The sequence below is a fragment of the Mercenaria mercenaria genome, chromosome 6 (genome assembly GCF_021730395.1).
Source record: "Mercenaria mercenaria strain notata chromosome 6, MADL_Memer_1, whole genome shotgun sequence".
Lineage (NCBI taxonomy): Eukaryota > Metazoa > Mollusca > Bivalvia > Venerida > Veneridae > Mercenaria > Mercenaria mercenaria.
Genome location: NC_069366.1, coordinates 34,357,306 through 34,379,170, shown reverse-complemented (window position 1 = coordinate 34,379,170; position 21,865 = coordinate 34,357,306). Strand labels below are relative to the sequence as shown.

Sequence of the window (21,865 nt, the reverse complement as noted above, 5' to 3'; positions counted from 1 at the left end):
GACCTCCCTAGAGGCCATATTTTTCATGAGATCTTCATGAAAATTAGTGAGAATGTTCACCTTGATGATATCTAGGTAAAGTTCAAAACAGGGTCACCTACCTTCGAAAACTAGGTCAATAGGTCAAATAATAGAAAAACCTTGTGACCTTTGTAGAGACCATATTTTTCAATGGATCTTCATGAAAATTGGTCAGAATTTTTATCTTGATAATATGTAGGTCAAGTTCAAAACTGGGTCACATGAGCTCAAAAACTAGGTCACTATGTCAAATAATGACGTCATACTCAAAACTGGGTCATGTGGGAAGAGGTGAGCGATTCAGGACCATCATGGTCCTCTTGTTTATGTTACTCCCCACAATTTGGTGCCCCTCCCAACTTTTTGGGAGGGGCACTTAGAGCTGCCCTTCTCTGTCTGTGTGCCCGTCTGCCCACCTGTCCATCCGTCCAAATTGGTGTTGTACATATCTCAAAAAGTATCTGACCCAGAGTCATCAAACCTCACAGGATTGTTATTAAGCATGTGAAGTTGTGCACCTGTTTTAAATGGGATTTCACAAGGCCACACCAGAGTTATGGACCTTGACTTAGTCATAAGTATTCATAAAAAGGGTCTAAAACTTTGTGTTGTATGTATCTCAAAAAGTACATGTATTTGAACTAGGATTATGAAACAGGCTATAGGAATATTTTTCAGCATGTGAAGTTAAGCACTCAGTGTTTTGTTTGAGATTTCACTCAGCCAGACCAGAGTTATGGCCCTTCACTTAGTAAAAAATACACATAAAAAGGCAAAAAGTTTGTTCACATGCAACACAAAAAGTTTTTGAGTTAATCATAAAACATTAGAGGATTGTATTGTAGCATTTGAAGCTGTGTGCCTGGTGTTCTGTTTGGGATTTCACTCAACCAAACAGTTACAGTTCTTGACTTTGTTGAAAAAACACAAAAAATGAATTGCTAAAAAGGTTATGTTGCATTTATCTGAAAATATTTCACAGTGTCATACAACTATGTACACTGGCAAGATTAATGTGTGGGGTGGCACCATTGTCCTATAGGCACACATTTAGTGTTTTTTGGGGGTTGGAGAGGGGTTGTGGGGTGGGGTGGGGTGGGGGTTGGGGCATTTACATTTACCCATATCATTGCATCTCCCTGTCCATCTGAACTTTGGTCATGCACATCTGAAAAAGTATTTGATCCACGCATCAAACATCACAGAATTGTTATCCAGCATGTGAAGTTATTCAATTTAGGTATTATTTAGGATTTTCACTTATTTGGACCAGAGTTATGGCCCTTGACTTAGCAAAAAGTAAGCCTAGATGACCAGGAAGTTTGTGTCACACATGTCTCAAAAAGTATTTGACCTAGAGTTGTGAAATCTTATCCTTATAGAAATACGCAACATGTGAAGTTTTGCCTTGAATTTCACTTGAAGCAAGGCCAGAGTAATAGCCATTGACTTAATAAAGATATACACAAAGGTCTTTGATGAACTACTTGCAACCATGTTATCTCTCTGTGCTCTTATTGTTTTACTCTTATCAATATTACTAATGGCTGTTCTTAATTCTGTTCAAACAAAACAAGACAACAAAAAATAGCAAAATATTGTTCTTTCATTGTGACTGGGGGCAACAGATTGACAAGACAAAATTGGCAAAAACCATCAACCATATATATTTCAGAGTTACATCTAGGATTTAAGGCTCTATTGTCAGGTTTATGGGTTACTGGAAGTAATTTTCAGTTATTGTAAGTTTATTGTACAGTCTGGCATTGATAATGTGCCAGAATGTGGGCTTGAGACATTTCATTTTGTGGAAAGTTTCCTGGAGGCTTTAATTATAAGCTTTGAACTGTTTATATGTTATCTATATCCTATGAAATCTACTTACTTTTATACGTCCCAGATTTTATTAGTGGACTTGTGCTAGGGGGCTTTGAGGGATGCTACAGTTTAGATTAGCCTCGTATTCTTTCAAAGGATGTTCTTATAGATTAGTTTATTACCACAAAAGCAGTTGAGAGCTGTGACTCTTTTGTTGTTTTTTTTCTGGTCTTTTGGTGTCATAGAGTCTATTTAGTGTAGTCACTTTGGCTATACAAATCATATATATGTAAATAACTACATGGTAAGTTTCTGTTTTTAGCCCACCATCATCAGATGGTGGGCTATTAAAATCACTCTGCGTCCGTGGTCCGTCCGTCCGTCATTCCGTCCGTCCGTCATTCCGTCCGTCCGTCCGTCCGTTAACAATTTCTCGTTATCGCATCTCCTCAGAAACTACTGGAGGGATTTTGACCAAACTTTGTCAGAATGATGTATTGGTATTCTAGTTGTGTCCCCCTGAAAATCAGACTGGTTCAACAATTTATGAGTGAGTTATGGCCCTTTGTTTATTTCTATAATTTACATAGATTTATATAGGGAAAAACTTTGAAAACCTTCTTGTCCAAAACCACAGAGCCTAGGGCTTTGATATTTGGTATGAAGCATTATCTGGTGGTCCTCTACCAAGATGATTCAAATTATTTCTCTGGGGTCAAATATGACCCCGCCCTGGGGGTCACATGGTTTATATAGACTTATATAGGGAAAAACTTTGAAAAACCTCTTGTCCAAAACCACAGGGCCTAGGGCTTTGATATTTTGTATGTGACATCATCTAGTGGTCTTCAACTAAGATCGTTCAAATTATACCCCTAGGGTCAAATATGGCCCCACCCTGGGGGTCATATGGTTTACATAGACTTATATAGGGAAAAACTTTGAAAATCTTCTTGTCCAAACCACAAAGCCTAGGGCTCTGATACTTGTAATGTAGCATCATCTAGTGGTTTCTTTACCAAGTTTGTTCAAATTATCCCCCTAGGGTCAAATATGGCTCCGCCCCGTGGGTCACATGGTTCATATAGACTTATATAGGGAAAAGCTTTTAAAATCTTCTTGTCAATAACTACAACATTCAAATTTGGACCACATGTGTATTTTTGAGTGGCAAGATGAACCTTGACATGAGTTGACCTTGATTTTGACCTAGTGACCTACTTTCACATTTCTGTAGCTACAACCTTCAAATTTGGATCACATGCATAGTTTTGTGCACTTGAAAAAACTTTGACCTTGATTTTGACCTAGTGACCTACTTTCACATTTTTGAAGGTACAGGTATCAAATTTGGACCATATGCATAGTTCCGTGTTTCAAAATGAAATTTGACATTGATTTTGACCTAGTGACCTACTTTCACATTTTTGAAGGTACAGTCTTCAAATTTGGACCACATGCATAGTTTTGTGTTCCGAAATTAAATTTGACCTTGATTTTGACCCAGTGACCTACTTTCTCATTTCTCAAGCTACAGCCTTCAAATTTGGACCACATGCATGGTTTTATGTACCGAAACAAACTTTGACCTTAACATTGACCTAGTGACCTACTTTCACATTTTTGAAGGTACAAGCTTCAAATTTGGACCACATGCATAGTTCTGTATTCTGAAATAAAACTTGACCTTGATTTTGACCTAGTGACCTACTTTCACATTTCTCAAGCTACAGCCTTCAAATTTGGACCACATGCATATTTTTGTGTACCGAAATGAACTTTGACCTTAAGATTGACCTAGTGACCTACTTTCACATTTCTGTAGCTGCAGGCCTCAAATTTAGACCACTTGCATAGGATTGTGTACCAAAACAAACTTTGACCTTGACATTGACCTAGTGACCTACTTTCACATTTTTGAAGGTACAGGCTTCAGATTTGGACCACATGCATAGATTTGTGTTCTGAAGTGAAATTTGACCCTTGATTTTGACCTAGTGACCTACTTACACATTTCTCAATCTAAGCCTTCAAATTCGGACCACTTGCATAGTTTGGTGTACCGAATTAAACTTTGACCTTAAGATTGATCTAGTGACCTACTTTCACATTTCTCAAGCTACAGCTTTCGAATTTGGACCACATGCACAGTGTTGTGTACGGAAATGAAATTTGACCTTGAGCTAGTCAGTAAGTCTTGAAATTTGGAACACTCAAAAATGGCACTTGGTGGGCGCCAAGATCACTCTGTGATCTCTTGTTTAAGTAATGACCTTTAAATTATTATTAAAATTTAACTTTTTCCATTTCAGTGAAGATATTCCTCAGCTTGAAAAGGCCAAGTTTGGTGAATATTGCCAGGTAAGAATTTTGATTTTTTTCCTGAAAGGTAAAATCGTGACTAAAGATAAATCCCCTCTGTTATGTACACACTAATAGTCTAATAAGTCTACTGGCTCCAGAGAAAGATGTATTGAATAAGATATTTCTAAGCCATGAACAAAGAAAAATCTGTTCAGTCACTTAATTTCTCTCTAAAATAGACAACAAATCTCTCCCTGTATCTCTGCTGAGGGATTATGGGACATTTCCATTTTATATCTCTGGATTACATGATGTACAATGTCTGTTATAACTGTTATATGACACTTATTTATGTTTTTATTTGCAGCAAGTTCCAGGGAGACAATGGTTTGCAAGATACGTTAATGCACAGGTATGTCACCAGTAGAGCATCAGTTATTCGTATAAAGGCACGTCTCAAAATGTCCATTACGCATAGGCTTAATTCCCCAACTTCAAAATTTAAAAAGAAAGTATCTAGGAATTTTAAGGTAAGATTTATTTTAAGTCAGCAAGACATTATAACAATACAACATAAGTTCTGACAGAGCTTTTTAACTGACAGCTCAGTACTGAAAACAAGTGCAAACAACTAGCAACAAAATTATAAGAGCTGTAAATAAAGTAATTTCATTAGTACAGTAAATTGGTTTAAAACAAATTACAACATATTCTAACACGATCCGCAGCAATTGCTATATAAACATATAGCGAAATCGCCTATACATGAACTGCGATAAAATATGGTTGGCTGTTACAATTCACCCCCAACCCCCACCATATTGATTGTGGAATAAGATATTCTTCTTCAGTTCCATTACATACGATTTATTTCAGGGCCAAACGGTTGAAAACATCATATCAAAAACATAAATATGATAAAAAGTCATACTGACCTATGTGTAGGACCGTAAAATACGTTTTGATCTCTACGAGCGATTCAGTTAGCTTAATTATGATTCAGCGGTGACGTCATAAACATATGACATAAGGTCTGACGTCATAATGATGTGACGTCATATAAAAGTTAAGCTCGTCACTCGTAACACAGGGTCAACTCGCCTAATATGATGATTCTCTTCATAATTAGCTTGCGAGCTGTTAGATTACTAATTCATAAACACTTCTCAAAATTCTGATAAAAAAGAAACAAATATCTATACGTTCCGTTGGCTGTGCAGCACTTTCTGACCATAGGGGGTAAATTGTAACAGCATATGACCCGAATGACGTATTGCGCTGAAAATGTAGTACTGTAAAATGCGAATTATTTGCATTGTTAGAATCTAAATAATAAATATGTTCCAATAATTTTATCAATTAATAAAACATGGGCAGTTTTTTGGATGCGAATAATTAAATCACTCGTGCTACGCACTTGTGATTTAATTATTACGCATCCAAACTCCTGCCCATATTTTATTAACTGATAAAATATAGGAACAGATTTATTATTTCTTAATTCTAACATGATCTGATTCATTTTCCTATTAAACAAAGAAGGCTGAAAACAGTGAATTATTATACAACAATTCATTTTTCTGACGTCACAATTATTATGACTGTCATAGCATCAAATGGCATAGCAACGAGATGGAAAAGAAACCAAATGAAAATGGGCAAATATTTAATGGATGTTGTCAAGGAGGTACTTTAAAATCCTTGGTAACGTGTTAGAATCAAAATAATATATCTAATTCAGTGATTTGCTCTTAAATAAAATCATTGTTGTTCAGATGCATATTATTATATCACTCGGGCTGTGCCCTTGTGATGTAATTCCTTCGCGTCTGAACTCTAAACAACCGAAAGGAAAAACTTTAAAAATCTTCTTCTCAAAAACCAGAAGCCCTAGCTTAGATATTTGGTGTGAAGCATTGCCTATTGGACCTCTACCAAATTTTTCAAATCATGACCCTGGGGTCAAAACTGACCCCGCCCCAGGGGTCACTTGATTTTACATAGGAAAATCTTAAAAAATCTTCTTCTCAAAAAGCAGAAGCCTTAGAGCTTAGATATATGACATGTAGTATTGCCTAGTGGACCTCTACTAAAATTGTTCAAATCATGACCCCGGGGTCAAAATTACCCCGCCCCAGGGGTCACTTGATTTTACATAGATTTCTATAGGAAAAGCTTCAAAATTTAAAAAAAAATAAACCAGAAGGCCTAGAGCTTAGATATTTGACATGTAGCATTGCCTAGTGGACCTCTACAAAATTTGTTCAAATCATGACCCCCAGGGTCAAAATTGATCCCGCCCCAGGGATCACTTGATTTTACATAGGAAAATCTTCAAACTTTTTGTAAAAATAAACCAGAACGCCTAGAGCTTAGATATTTAACTTGTAGCATTGCCTAGTGGACTTCTACAAAATTTGTTCAAATCATGACCCCCGGGGTCAAAATTGACCCCGCCCCAGGGGTCACTTGATTTTACATAGGAAAATCTTCAAAAAATTTCTAAAAATAAACCAGAAGGCCTAAATCTTAGATATTTGACATGTAGCATTGCCTAGTAGACTTCTACAAAATTTGTTCAAATCATGACCCCTGGGTTCAAATTGACCCCGCCCCATGGGGCTACTTGATTGTACATAGAAAAATATTCAAAATTGTCTAAAAATAAACCAGAAGGCCTAGAGCTTAGATATTTGACATGTAGCATTGCCTAGTGGACCTCTACAAAATTTGTTCAAATCTTGACCCCCCAGGGTCAAATTGACCCAGCCCCAGGGGTTACTTGATTGTACATAGGGAAATCTTCATAAATTTGCTAAAAATAAACCAGAAGGCCTAGATCTTAGATATTTGATATGTAACATTGCTTAGTAGACTTCTACAAACTTTTTTCAAATCATGACCCCCGGGGTAAAATTGGCCCCGCCCCAGGGGTTACTTGATTGTACATCGGAAAATCTTCATCATGACCCTCTTGTTCTAAAAGTTTTTGAAATCGAAAGTAGGTTGCCAGAACGTCTGCTAGTCGTGTGAATTGTCGATATTATATGATCATTTCTCTTAATTTGTTATAATAAAAGGTAATGTCATGGTAAATTTTCATATCAGATACTGTCAAATGCTGTAAAATTGTCTTTGCATCACTACAATATGTTAAACATTTTCTTTAAACTGTAGAATTATGCAATGTTTATGAAAGTGTATTGGTTTCCGGACACAAAAATTTTGGATATCCGGATTTTGACCGATAAAAATTTTTGAGGCGGGTGTTTCAGATAGGGGCGGTCGGGGATGAGAATCTAAAAACTAATTTTCTATTGCCTTAAGATCACTGGCTTCAAATCACCTGCCCCTCACCAATGTGGGTTCGAGCCTCATTCGGGGCGTTGAATATTTCATGTGAGGAAGCCATCCAGCTGGCATACGGAAGGTTAGTGGTTCTACCCAGGTTCCCGCTCATGATAAAATAATGCACGGAGGGGCACATGGGGTCTTCCTCCACCATCAAAGCTGAAAAGTCGCCATATGACATATAATTGTGTCGGTGCGACGTCAAACCCAACAAAATAAATAAATAAAATATTTATTGCCCCTTAATCCATTTGTCTATTCAGACAGGGGGACAGCTCCAGTTAAAGGTTTATTCAGTTGTCAATATTTGTTTTCTTTAAGAGATTTTAAACATTTACAACAACATGACGGTTCAAAAGCACCTAGAGTGCTTATATTGTATTATTACTTGTCTTGCCGACTCAAAATAAAATTTATCTTATCTTATATCTTAACTTTGACATGAAAAGTGTGTAATCAAAACAGAAAAGATTTCCTCTCTGAATCAGTATGAAATTAATATTTTGCAGAAGGTCTGAAGAGAAATGACCTGTTTTATCTTTCTTCTTAACCTTTACCCTGCTAAATTTCTAAAATGAACTGGTCCATAATTAAATTTGGGCAGTGCCATTTATTGTTCGAAGGTGTGTTCGCTGAAAATTTAATGACTTAATAGTGAACAGTGCAGACCATGACATGCAGGCTGATCTTGGTCTGCACTGGTCGCTAAGGCAGAATCATTTCCGCCAGCAGACTAAAGATTAAATGTCAAAGGATATGAGAAACACTTTGTAATTTTTGCAATATCTTCTGTGTGTTTCCACTCACAGTGGGGAATTGTCTACCATAATTGCAAATAAATTGAAAATTTTTGTCTCAAAATCCCATTATTATATAGGCAGAATACATAACAGTCTTCTTTGTGAGAAAAGTCTGTAGAATATTTGAGAGTTGAAGGTTATGGAGATGAATTTGGTGACACATCTCATACTCCCGAATCTGAGTATTAACTGGTTGTGCAGGCTTTAAGGATGCATTCTAGCTAACACTGGTTTCCAAACTCAAGTTGAAAACCTTGCAGCCATTCACCCTTAAATTATAGGTTACAGAAGCACTTGAACAAAACTGAAATAGCACAGGGGATATAAAGTTGATACCTGGGGATGAAGCTGTTTTGACTGAGTAGTCATATTAGAATGTATCGTGGAGTTAGTAGAGGAAACACAAATGTAGTTATGTTAATGTAGAAGCGATAGATGGTAGTGGAGTGGATAGAAAAATGATAAGGTAGAGATATTTTGCATGAGGAAAAAAAGGTAGTGGAGAAGGCACAAAAAGTGATAAGGGAAGATTTACATGAGGAGAATGACATTTTTGTGTGAGGAAAAAAAGATAGTGTAGAAGACACAAAAAGTGGTAAAGGAGAGAAAGTGGAGAAGACACAAAAAGTGGTAAAGGAGAGAAAAGATTTGCATGAGAAGGATGAAAGTCAATGGAGAGGATGAGAGGGTACAATAGAATGTTTTCATACTGCCTAAGAGAGAAAGTGTTTTGGATCAAATGGGGTCAAAATGAAAGGGACAGCAAATTTATGTGATGGGACAGGAATGATAGAAGGGATTATGTTTTAGAACTATACTAGACTAGTTACAAGCCACACAAAAAACTTCTGCTTTAAGTTACCGTATAAAGTGTATCATCACTTTCTGTATACTTGTTTATCATCATGATTTCCATCTGTAGGCAAGAGTGCATAACTCTTTCAACTATTTTGGCTGAATTAAGGCCCTTTTTGGACTTGGAAATCAGTTAATTTTTTTTTTGCCTAACCTGTTCGTCATTTGGCTTTGAAACTTTGGCCACTTGTTTACATCATAGTCTACATATGTAGGCAAGACTACATAACTAGGACAAAGACTTCAGCTCAGTTATGGCCCTTTTTTGACATAGAAATTGGTAAAGTTTCGCATACTATTCCATATTTTTTCTAAACTGTTTGAAACTTTGAACACTTGCTTACCATCATGGTCACACATTGCCATATACAGTCAAACCTGTCTTTAAAGACCACCAATGGGAGAGCCAAAATGTGGTCTTCATTGGGAGGTGGTCTTTACTCACAGGTTAAAATAAACTGTAATGTAAAAATGGGAAACAAAACGTGGTCTTTAGAGCCAGATGGCCTCTGTTCAGAGGTAGTCTTTAACACAGGTTTGACTGTAGTGCAAGACTTACCCAGATCCACAAATGCAGGTACATTGTTTGTCTTATCTTTTATTTTTCTTTTGTCTGAAAATTTCTGTTAATATTTTGACCCCCATGCTTCCATCAATTCTTCGAATAGTCAAGTGCACTGTCAACAAACAGCTCTTGTTCATTACTTGCAAAATTCAATTTTTTCTTAAGTAACAAAAAAAAAAACACACAATTTTTTTTACAGCTTCTTACTACTTGGCTTTTTTCCCCTTAATAAATAGAATAGGACAGATATAGCAAATACGTTTATTGAAGTTTGTGTGGATTTGAAGCATTCTGCAGTATGTGGTAAAAATTATCTTTTTGCTTACAAAACAGAGAAGAGTCAAGATACTACTATTCACAATATTAAGTTGTTTTAAGAAGGATATTACCCTAACCTGGTAAAAGTAGGTCCAGTTAGCAAAATCATGAAATTTGTGTCACACAGTAAGAAAGAATATATCTTCTTAAACTATCTAATTATGTCAGCAAAGTGTGAGAAATATTATTACTTAAATAGTAAGAAGGATTTCAATTTTTCATCCAATACTTTTGCCTGTATATCTCTTAAAAAACTGCAGCATTTCTAGCAATTTCAAAGAGAAAATTGAGATGCTGCCCAATAAAAACTTCTTAGCTTAACCAGATTAGATTCTATATGTGACTCACTTCCAGGCAGTTATAGCATGGCTGTAAAGACAGGATATTTAAGTTCTTCAGCTGATATACTTAGTTAAGTGACTTCTGTTTTCTATTATTGTGTATTGTGATCACTTTGACTATCTTCATAGCAATGTCTGACATTTCTGTCCTCAACTTGGGCTAAAAAACTGTCAATGTCTTCTCTAAAAGATGTTAATTAGACACAGGACATGTCCTGGTTCTGTTCAGTTCTTGTTTTAGATCACAATTTTACCTAATTATTTGTGAATATCTGAGAAAATTTATGTCATTTTCTATTTCAGAGAGTGGTGTCCAAAAAAGTTGACGAGTCAATATTTTTCCGACTGGTGCAATACTTTGCCGTGGTGCTGTTTGAATGTAACGAGTCTGAGGATTTCGTTCCTGCCAAAAACCTCATGAACATGTGTTTCACTTTTTATCATGAATGTAAGAATTATATTTTAGTAAATCTAATCATTCATTTCATATTTTTAACAATTTCTTGCTTCAGCACTGAAGTGTGATAATATTGTTACTAAATGGAACAACAGTAACTGTTCTTTATGAATTTACAGCTTATGTTGTTAAAGTGTTTTTCAGGCGTCATAATTATAATCCTGTTTTTCAACAGTTTTTGTGACCCAAAAATTTAAGGCTCTTGTCTGTTGTCTATCCCTCTGGGCATTCTTTGAGATGTCCTGTCTGCACCTACTGTCTGGTTTTATAGGCCTTCAAGAACAAGAGACTAAAGGTTAGGGCTAGTAAATTTTTGGTTGATTTGACTTTAAAGTTTCTATGATTTCCTTAAATTGGCTTTTTTGTGTAGATTGATAGGCCTTTAACCACACAAAATGTCCATCTGAATTTGTGTCATGCTTATCTAAGAAAGTATTTTACTAAGAGTCATGAAACTTCATAGCATTGTTATTCAGCATGTGGAGTTGTGCGCCTAGGGTTTGTTTTGGATTTCATACAATAAAATTTGAGTTAATGCCCTTGATAGGAACAGATATGGATGTAAAGCTGAAAGCTTATGTTGCACATATCTCAAAAAGAATTAATTGTAATTCAACATGTGAAGTTGTACACCTGAGGTTTTGTTCTGGATTTTATCAGTCAGGCCAGAGTTATGGACCTTGAGTTTTTCCAAATATATAAAAGAGGTTAAATGTTTGTGTCAAATGTATCTTATAAAGTACATGGTCTGGAGTCATGAAACTTTATGGGAATGTCATTTAGCATGTGAAGTTTTGCATCTTTGGGATTTATCCTTCTTCCTTCCACAACCCCTTAATATTGTTCCACTCTTTCAGTTTCATTTATCTTGTGTTTCTCCATGATGTTTTAAAGTATCTATACCATATGTGTACTCACCCTCAAATGGGAATTTCCTGTAAGCATCAAATTTAACTTTATTCCATTTAAAGGACATTGCAGATAAGAATCCTATTTAACTGACTTTGTCGTATTACAGGTGAATTCCTTTTAACCCTTAGCCTGCTGGCAGCAAGTAGTTTTGCCTTTGCGACCAGTGCAGACCAAGATCAGCCTGCACATCCGTGCAGGCTGATCATGGTCTGCACTGTTCGCTATTTAGTCAGTAAATTTTCAACAAACACCCCTTCGAATAATAAATGGTATTGCCCAAATTGCATGATGGATCATTCCATTTTAGAAATTTAGCAGGCTTAGGGTTAAGCATCCTTCTTAATAAATATTGTTATATTACCAGAAAATTATTAAAATATTCCGCTTTACTGTCTTTGTTCAGTAAATGTTTTACAAGCATCTTGTGACTGTCTTCCATTCTTCTGTTACTGGTAAATCTTTACAAATGTTGTATTTAAATGTTGTGTAACAAGGGAAATGCTGGCAAGCTTCAATTTTTCTGTTATATGGGAATTTATCTTGTTTTAAGCTTCTTATGTACAGTAACTGTTTTAATTGACTTTGTTCTGTTACAGAAGATTTCAAGTTCTTACAAGCTTCTGACTAAAGCAAGTTTGTTCTCTTGTATTGACATTCAAGTCCAAACAAGTTTTCTCCTGAAGGATCTTTGTTCTGTTATAATAGTAGAATTCAAGCCACTTCAAGTTATCTACTTAATTGACTGTTCTGTTACAGTGGAATTATAGCCCTTGGATAGCTCATATCTTACTATCTTTGTCCTGTTACAGTGAATTTCTAGTCCTAGCAAGCTTTCTGCTGAACAAACTTTGTTCTGTTATAAGGAAATTATCATCATAAGTTCTTGAAGCTGATATCTTACTATTTCAAGACCTTGCTAAGCTTCCTGTATCACTGGTTGCAATTCCCATATTTCAATTTTATCTTTGTATATGTGAAGAATGGAGTTTCTTTAATTTTATGAGAATAGAAAACTGAAAACAAATGAAAGAAACAATATGAACATTCTGTTTCTATGAAACATTTTTTCCAATAATAGTTTTCAATGTTGCTAATGGAAACAGAGCCAAATGCATGCTAGTTATTATTCAGTTTTCACATCCGAAATTAAAAAAAAATGAGGATTTGTTATTTTTCATTTATGAAAATTCTATCAAGAATTCCCATGATGCTCTCATTTCATTGTGTCACAGTTCAGAACTTGCAGTGCAGAACTTGTTATTTTAATCAGAAAAGTGTTTTGTGATGCAGATCTTGGAATCACAGAGCTCGATTTTGTGTTCTTTGAGCTTCAGAATGACACAGATCATAATTTGATAAATTATTTTCATATCTTTTAAATTCAGACATAATTGCAAAGACATAATGTTCTCCTAGTACTTTTTTCCAATTATTTCTCAAATTAGTCTTTGTATTTCCCTGAATTAGTCTTATATTTTCCTAATTTAGTCCTTGTATTTCCCTAAATTTGTCCATGTTTTTCCCTAACTTAGTCTTTGCATTTCCCTAACTTAGTCCTTGTATTTCCTTAACTTAGGCCTTGTATTTCCCTTAATTAGTCCTTATATTTCCATAACTTAGTCTTTGCATTTCTCTGACTTTGTGTATTTCCCTAAATTAGTTCTTGTATTTCCATAACGTAGTCCATGCATTTCCCTTAATAAGTCCTTGTATTTCCCTAAATGTTTCCTTGTTTTTCCCTAACTTAGTCCTTGTATTTCCCTAACTAAATAGTCCTTGTAAATACACAGATTGAATTACATTAATGGTGAAAAAATTATGGAGTTTATAAAGGTTCCTGTAGTTACGTATATTGTTGTTTTTTTTCTTTTGCAGCTCACCTTGGAAGACAACGGTGCAAGAACTTCCTGTATAGTTATTTACGAGAACAGCCTATATGGCAGTCTCTAAGGTTTTGGAATGCTGCTTTCTTTGATGCTGTCCAGAATGAACGAGCAAGAAAACCAGTTTGTACCAGGTATTTTATAATTTCAGAACAACATCTGTTGGGGGAATTAGTCTATCTCTGTATGTGGGAGACATAATTTTTTTTCTCTAGTTTATATTGATGTTTCCCCCCTTCCAGAGGAGACATATTGTTTTTGCCCCGTCCGTCTGTCCATCGGTCAAACTTGATTTCGGACCAGTAGCTGAAGAACCATTTGACCCAGAACCTTCAAACTTAATAGGATGGTAGGGCTTATGGAGCAGATGACCCCTATTGTTTTTGGGGTCACTCGAAAAAAAATGGTCAAGGTCACAGGGGTCTGAACATGGAAAACTATTTCTGATCAAAAACTTGAGAACCACTTTACCCAGAATGTTGAAACTTCATTGGATGATTGGACATTTAGAGTAGATGATCCTTATTGATTTTGAAGTCATTGTGTTTAAGGTCAATGTCACAGGGGCCTGAACATGGAAAACCATTCCCAATCAATAATTTGAGAACCACTAGACCCAGAATGTTGAAAATTTATAGAATGATTGGACATACGGAGTAGATGACCGTTATAGTTTTAGGGGTCACCCTATTAAAGGTCAAGGTCACAGTGGCCAGAATATAGAAATCCATTTTCCGTCAGTAACTTAAGAACCATTTGACCCAGAACCTTCAAACTTCATAGGGTAATAGGAGATACAAAGTAAATTACCCCTATTGTTTTTGGGGTCACTCAATCAAAGGTCAATGTCACAGGGGCCATCTCTCAGTCACACATAATTTTTTATCAATAACTGGAGAACCATTTGATCTAGAACCTTAAAACTGCAGAGGGTGATAGGGCTTACAGAGTAAATGACCCACCCAATTTTGGGGTACTAGATCAAAGGTCAAGGTCACAGGGGCCTGGACATGGAAAACCTTTTCTGATCAATAACTTGGGAACCACTTGACCCAGAATGTTGAAACTTCATATGATGATTGGACATGTAGACTATTAACCCTTATTGATTTTTTGGTCACTTGATCAAAGGTTAAGGTCACAGAGACCAGAACATGGAAAACGGTTTTCGATCAATAACTTGAGAACCATTTGACCTAAAACCTTAAAACTCCATAGGATAATAGGACTTAAAGAGTAGATGACCCTTATTGTTTTTGGGGTCTCTTGAGCTAAGGTCAAGGTCACAGGGGTCTGAACATGGAAAGCGGTTTCTGATCAATAATATGAGAAGCACTTTACCCAGAATGTTGAAACTTCATAGGATGATTGGACATGTAGAGTAGATGACCCTTATTGATTTTGGGTTCACTCAATGAAAAATCAAGTTCACAGGGGCCTGAACATGGAAAACGATTTCCGATCAATAACTTGAGAACAACTTGGCCCAAAAGGTTGAAACTTCATAGGATGATTGGACATGCTAAGTAGGTAATCCCTATTGCAGCCAACCATCAAGTCTCTTTGACTTTTGCTCCTTTTCCCTTATGACTTCTTTCCTTTTACAACTATGAATTGGAGGATACATGCACTTTTCTACAAAAGCATCTTCTAGTTCCACAAAATCTTGAGAACACTCTTGTCCCAATCAGCAGATTTAATTTGGATGAAACTTCACACCAGTTATAGCCATGAAGCATAGTTGCACATGTCATTGTTTTGTTTGAGTGGGATGATTTTTAAGAGTTACTGCCCTTGATGATTGTTATGTTGCAAGCTTTTTCTTCAGACTATAATGAAACATTATATGAATAATAAGCTGCCTTGAAGACTAGTTGCCCAAATCAGCCATTTTCCAGTCTGGTGGGTTTCTTTCACAGTTATTGCCCCGTGATAATTTTTTTTGTAATAAAACATTATCATTGCTTATAACTTATAATGTGTGCTAGGAGTTCTTATGAAGCTACTCCTTAGCTGCAATAGCTATAATAGTAGTTAATGTTATGACCTTTTATTAGTTCTTTGAAACTGCACAGACATGAATTTGCTGTTTATGAAATGCAGAAGTTGCTTTCTAAAAACTATATGAGCCCCGCCATGAGAACACCAACATAGTTCATTTGCGACCAGCATGGATCTGGACCAGCCTGCACATTCGTGCAGTCTGGTCAGGATCCATGCTGTTCGCTTTCAAAGCAATTAGAGAAACAGCGAACAGCATGGATCCTGACTAGACTGTGCGGATGCGCAGGCTGGTCTGGATCCATGCTGGGCGCACATGCTATATGTTGGTTTTCTCATGGCGCGGCTCATATTTTATTTGACATTTAAGATACTGAACGATTTTGTATTGTTATTTAATGTGGTAGTTTGTATGCAGTAAAAATCAGACTGCATTGATTTTGGTGATACTTCATTGGATATTAAATCAAATAGGCATGATAAAATTTGTTTCAGCTTAAATAATGGGATAGAGCCTGCATCGAAGCATTTAATCAATTAAGCACACGGTTATTTGCACAATGTACACTTGATTTGCAGCATGCATAATTATATTTCCTAGGTGTATGATCACTACTGTGATCTGAAATTAGATACCAAATAAGGCTTAAAAATTCTCTTTCTCAGTAGGGTGGATCAGAAGTTATGTGGATCTTTATAGTGTCTCCTAATATATAAGGGAATATCTTGATTTTGTCTTGCCAGTAATTCTGTCTCTTTGTCTGTCTGTCTGTCTGTCAAATTTCACCAGACTACTCAGTTAAAACTACTGGTGGTGTTTCAACTAAACTTTATAGAAAGCTATAGTACCAAGGCTAGATTTGTGTGTCTTCAGCATTTTCTTGTCTGAAAGTTCAAGGCATTGCCTAGTGGTTCTCTAACAACATTGTTCAAATATGCCCCTTGGGTGAAAAGAGGTCCCGCCCCGGGCGTCACTTGTATATGAGTTAATATTATAGGAAAAAATACTGGAAAACCTATCTGATTATATTTCTTAGATTGCTTAGTTATAATTACTTGGGGTCACTTGACTGTGACCTTGACCTACTGACCTACTTTCTTGTTTTTAGGTCACCTGAGCACAAAGTGCTCAAGGTGAGCTTTTGTGATCACCCTGTGTCCGTCATTGGCCGTCCGTCTGTCGTCAACAATTTGACAGTTAACACTCTAAAGAGGTCACAATTTTGGCCTAATCCTAATGAAACTTGGTCAGAATGTTACCCTCAATAAAAGCTTGGACGAGTTTGATATTGGGTCATCTGGGATCAAAAACTAGGTCACCAGGTCAAACCAAAGGAAAAGCTTGTTAACACTCTAGAGGTCACAATTTTGGCCCAATCTTAATGAAACTTGGTCAGAATGTTACCCTCAATAAAATCTTGGATAAGTTTGAAATTGGGTCATCTGGGGTCAAAAACTAGGTCACCAGGTCAGATCAAAGGAAAAGCTTGTTAACACTCTAGAGGTCACAATTTTGGCCCAATCTTAATGAAACTTGGTCAGAATATTACCCTCAATAAAATCTTGGACAAGTTTGAAATTGGGTCATCTGGGGTCAAAAACTAGGTCACCAGGTCAAATCAAAGGAAAAGCTTATTAACACTCTAGAGGCCACATTTATGACTATCTTCATGAAACTTAGTCAGAATGTTAATTTAGATGATCGCAAGGTCCAGATTGAATCTGGGTCATGTAGGCTCAAAAACTAGGTCACCAGGTCAAATCAAAGGAAAAGCTAGTTAACACTGTAGAGGCCACATAATTTTATGACCATATCTTAATGAAACTTGATCAGAATGTTAATCTTGATGATCTAAAGGTCAGGTTCAAATCTGGGTCAGGTGGGGTCAAAAATAGGTCACTAGGTCAAATCAAAGGAAAAGCTTGTTAACACTCTAGAGGCCACATTTATGACTGTATCTTCATGAAACTTAGTCAGAATGTTAATCTTGATGATCTTTAGGTCAGGTTAGAATCTGGGTCATGTGGGGTCAAAAACTAGGTCAACGGGTCAAATCAAAGGAAAAGCTAGTTAACACTTTAGAGGCCACATTTATGACCATATCTTAATGAAACTTGGTCAGAATGTTAATCTTGATATTCTTTAGGTCAAAAGGTCAGGTGAGCGATACAGGGCCTTCATGGCCCTGTTGTCTAAGATATAGCCTTGAAATTTGGATGACATGTGTACAGTTTTGCACACTGATCATAACAGCATAGAAATTTGGACCACGTCAGTAACTTTCGATGAAGATTTTGATACTCATCTTTAATGTTCTTAGCCTGACCTACCGACCTACTTTCTTGTTTTCGAAGCTACAGCAAAGAGATTATATAATTTTTAACAGATTTCAGTACTTATCTTGAAGAATCTTTACCATGACCTTCTCACCTGGTTTTTTTTTGTTTTTGAAGCTTTAGCAAAGAAATTTGTTCAAGCAAGCAATTAAACTAAGATGAGGGATATAGGGCTATCATGGCTCTCTTGTATTACTTATGTATAGATATATCAAACTTGGTATGTTGTACTCGGAACATGTCTTTATGAACTTGAATTTGAGTAAGCAGCATTGGTACTCAGGTGAGTGATATAGGGCCACTTTGGCCCTCTTCTTTGGTTATGACTGCATACTATATCCTCTTTACTTATGAAGACTTTGGGTTGTTGTTTTTTATGCCCCCAAAGGGAGGCATATTAGTTTTCAACTGTCCATCCGTTCGTTAGTTTGTTAGTTCGTTCGTTCGTTCGACACAACGTTAACTTTTTGCAAGAAGGCCTTTTACTCGCGAACCACTGCACCCCAGACCTTCAAACTTCACATGCTGATAGTACTTATTGAGTACACCACCCCTACTTACTTTGGGGTCACCAGGTCAAAGGTCAAGGTCACAGGGGCCAACGTTAACTTTTTGCATGAAGGCACTTTACTCGTGAATCACTGCACCCAGGACCTTCAAACTTCACCTGCTGATAGTACTTATTGAGTACACCACCCTTACTGACTTTGGAGTCACCAGGTCAAAGGTCAAGGTCACAGGGGCCAACGTTAACTTTTTGCATGAAGGCACTTTACTCGTGAACCACTGCACCCAGGACCTTCAAACTCCACTTGCTGATAGTACTTATTGAGTACACCACCCCTACTGACTTTGGGGTAACCAGGTCAAAGGTCAAGGTCACAGGGGCCAACGTTAACTTTTTGCATGAAGGCACTTTACTTGCAAACCACTGCACCCAGGTCCTTCAAACTTCACATACTGATAGTACTTATTAAGTACACCACCCCTACTGACTTGGAGGTCACCAGGTCAAAGGTAAAGGTCACAGGGGCCAATGTTAACATTTTGCATGTAGGCACTTTACTCGCGAACCACTGCAACCAGGACCTTCAAACTTCACATGCTGATAGTACTTATTGAGTACACCACCCCTACTGACTTTGGGGTCACCAGTCAAAAGTCAGGGTCACAGGGGCCAACGTTAACTTTTTACATGAAGGCACTTTACTCGTGAACCACTTCAGCCAGGACCTGCAAACTTCACATGCTGATAGTACTTATTGAGTACACCACCCCTACTGACTTTGGGGTCACCAGGTCAAAGGTCAAGATCACAGGGGCCAACATTAACTTTCTGCATGAAGGCACTTTACTCGCGAACCACTGCACCCAGGACCTTCAAACTTCACATGCTGATAGTACTTATTGAGTACACCACCCCTACTGACTTTGGGGTCACCAGGTCAAAGGTCAAGGTCAAAGGTCAAGGTGCTGCAGGGGCATTTGTCACCATTAGTTACAGCTCTTGCTTCCAAAAGAATTTCCTTGCATCACAAACATTGTTCTGATTAACATTATATGCTTGTCTTTCATCCAACATATAATGTCTTTGTACTGTGGCAAGTTATGACATGTCCATTTATCCTGTCCTTTAAATTAATTGGTATGGAGAGACAAGTGCTTTTTTCAAAAGCAATCTCTAGTTTTATTTAAAAGGTTTGTGAAGGAAAATCAATGATTTTTGCAGTGCAGTATATAACAATATCTGAACAGTTTAGTATTTTAAAATTCTAAGCAACTGTAATTTTGTTGATAAAATATAGTGCAGTGATTTATCACTGATGTTGGAATGAGGCTTGAAATTAATCTCTAGAAGTTTTCCTTTTCAAAATATTTACTGGTATTTTATAAGTTCTGAGCATGTGCAGATGCCTCAAACACACCCATTGACAGCTTACACATTGTAACTAACATTGATATGACTTCTGATATGAAAAAAAAAGAACATGCTCATTTTTATCAAAAACAAAATTGACACAATGCTGACATACTATTTAGTGCCGTACATGTGCCATGAAATAGCATGTTTGTCTGTTTCACGTACCTGTTTGCAATTAAAAGATAGAATAGAATATTAACCCTTAGCTTGCTGACGGCAAGTGATTCTGCCTTTGCGACCAGTGCAGACCAAGATCAGCCTGCACATCCGTGCAGTCTGATCATGGTCTGCACTGTTCGCTATTCAGTCAGTAAATTTTTAGTAAACACCCCTTCAAATGATAAATGGTACTGCCCAAATTGGAAGATGGACCAGTTCATTATAGAAATTTAGCATGGTAAGGGTTAATAAAACATAACAGGACCATGTTCATCTAAATGATCTGAATCTGTTGTACAATGCATGTAATAATTCACTCAGGCTATGAAAATATTCAACAGACATATTAACCTCTTTGTATTGTTTAGATATATTAACATGGTCCTGCTAGATTCTATATATTATTTTTCAAATTGAGACATATACAATATGATTCTGCATTTTGTTGAAACTAAATGTCACAAAAAAAATGTCACCACCTTCCCCCGCCCCTACTCAGAGTCTTTGATTGAGTTCATGAGGTTATGAAGTACTAATTAATTTTAGGTAGTGGACAGATGGCAGTCATTGATTCTAGGATTATCATGTCTGTGAAAGAGATTATTTAGCAGGCCAACCAATAATGACATTGAGAGAATTTAAATCCTGCAAACTCAGAATAGTTTCCTACATAAATCCAGTGAAGATTGATGGAGAAATAGTTTGATAAGTGGGTAGAATGCAACAGAAATCGCTGACAGAAACTTTAGAAAATCTTGTAGAATTCTGAATTGAATTTATTTTTGAACATTATTAAAATTTAATATTGTAATGCTAGTTGTTCCATGTATGTGCCACACTTCGTGCAAGGTCACCATTTGCAGACAGTTGTCATAGGATCATATTTGGCTCAGTGGCTGCAAATTATTTAGACATGGTAATCTTAAGTTTGCAAGGGATGCTTCACATAATATTTTATCTGACGCTTACTATCATAAATCTAACTCATGCTTCCTATGACAAATGGGCCTCCATGGCAGAGTGGTTATGGTTGCTGACTTTGAAACACTTGCCCCTTGCTGCTGTGGGTTCGAAACTTGCTTATAGTGTAGAATTCTTTCACGTGAAGAGGCCATCCAGCTGGCTTATGGAATGAAGGTGGTTCTACCCAGGCACCAGAGAACCAGTGATTAAATAATGCTCTGAGGGGTACCATGGGTCCACCATAAAAAGCTAGAATGTTGCTGTATGATCTAATTGTTATTGTGACATTAAACTTAGTAAAAACAAGAAAAGAAAAAAAAATATATCATATGACATTATTTTATGATTCAGAAATTCTGCTTATCTTAGTGGTCAGTAACTGGTCATATGGAGGTCCATAAAAAGTGATATTCACAGCCAGAGGTGATATTTTTGTAAACAAATTTTAACAAACAAGTTGTTCTTCAAAACAAACCCAATAGTCAAGTCTGTTGGCCCCCAGTCTTTTGGACCACATAGTTTTGACTATTGACCATCAAGCCATTCAGTAAGTGTGTACTGTATCGCCCAGTGGAAATTACATATATTTCTAGCTCAGCTATTCAAAGAATAGTCTAGCTATTCTACTCACGTCGGCGTCGGTATCGGCATCACACCTTGGTTCAAGTTTTGCATGCAAGTACATATGGTTATCATTTAAAGGCATATAGCTTTGAAACATATTTTTTCTTTTTCTAGGTCAATAACCAAACTCACTAGGTCAAGTCCCGTAACTCTGACATGTATTTTGACCAAATTATGCCCCCTTTTGGACTTATAAAATTCTGGTTAAAGTTTTACATGCAAGTTACTATCTCCA

General features: G+C 36.6%; 1 protein-coding gene across 4 annotated transcripts in view; it reads left to right on the top strand.

Annotated features, from left to right (window-relative positions):
- The window catches only part of LOC123549194 (uncharacterized), a 157,922-nt gene that overhangs the window by 78,769 nt on the left and 57,288 nt on the right, over window positions 1-21,865 (top strand). For all 4 annotated transcript variants that reach the window (XM_053545597.1, XM_053545600.1, XM_053545598.1 and 1 more), the window contains exons 3-6: window positions 4,152-4,200; window positions 4,511-4,555; window positions 10,677-10,821; window positions 13,618-13,759. In XM_053545597.1, coding sequence (XP_053401572.1) covers window positions 4,152-4,200; window positions 4,511-4,555; window positions 10,677-10,821; window positions 13,618-13,759 — 381 coding nt within the window. The remainder of the gene's footprint in view (window positions 1-4,151; window positions 4,201-4,510; window positions 4,556-10,676; window positions 10,822-13,617; window positions 13,760-21,865) is intronic.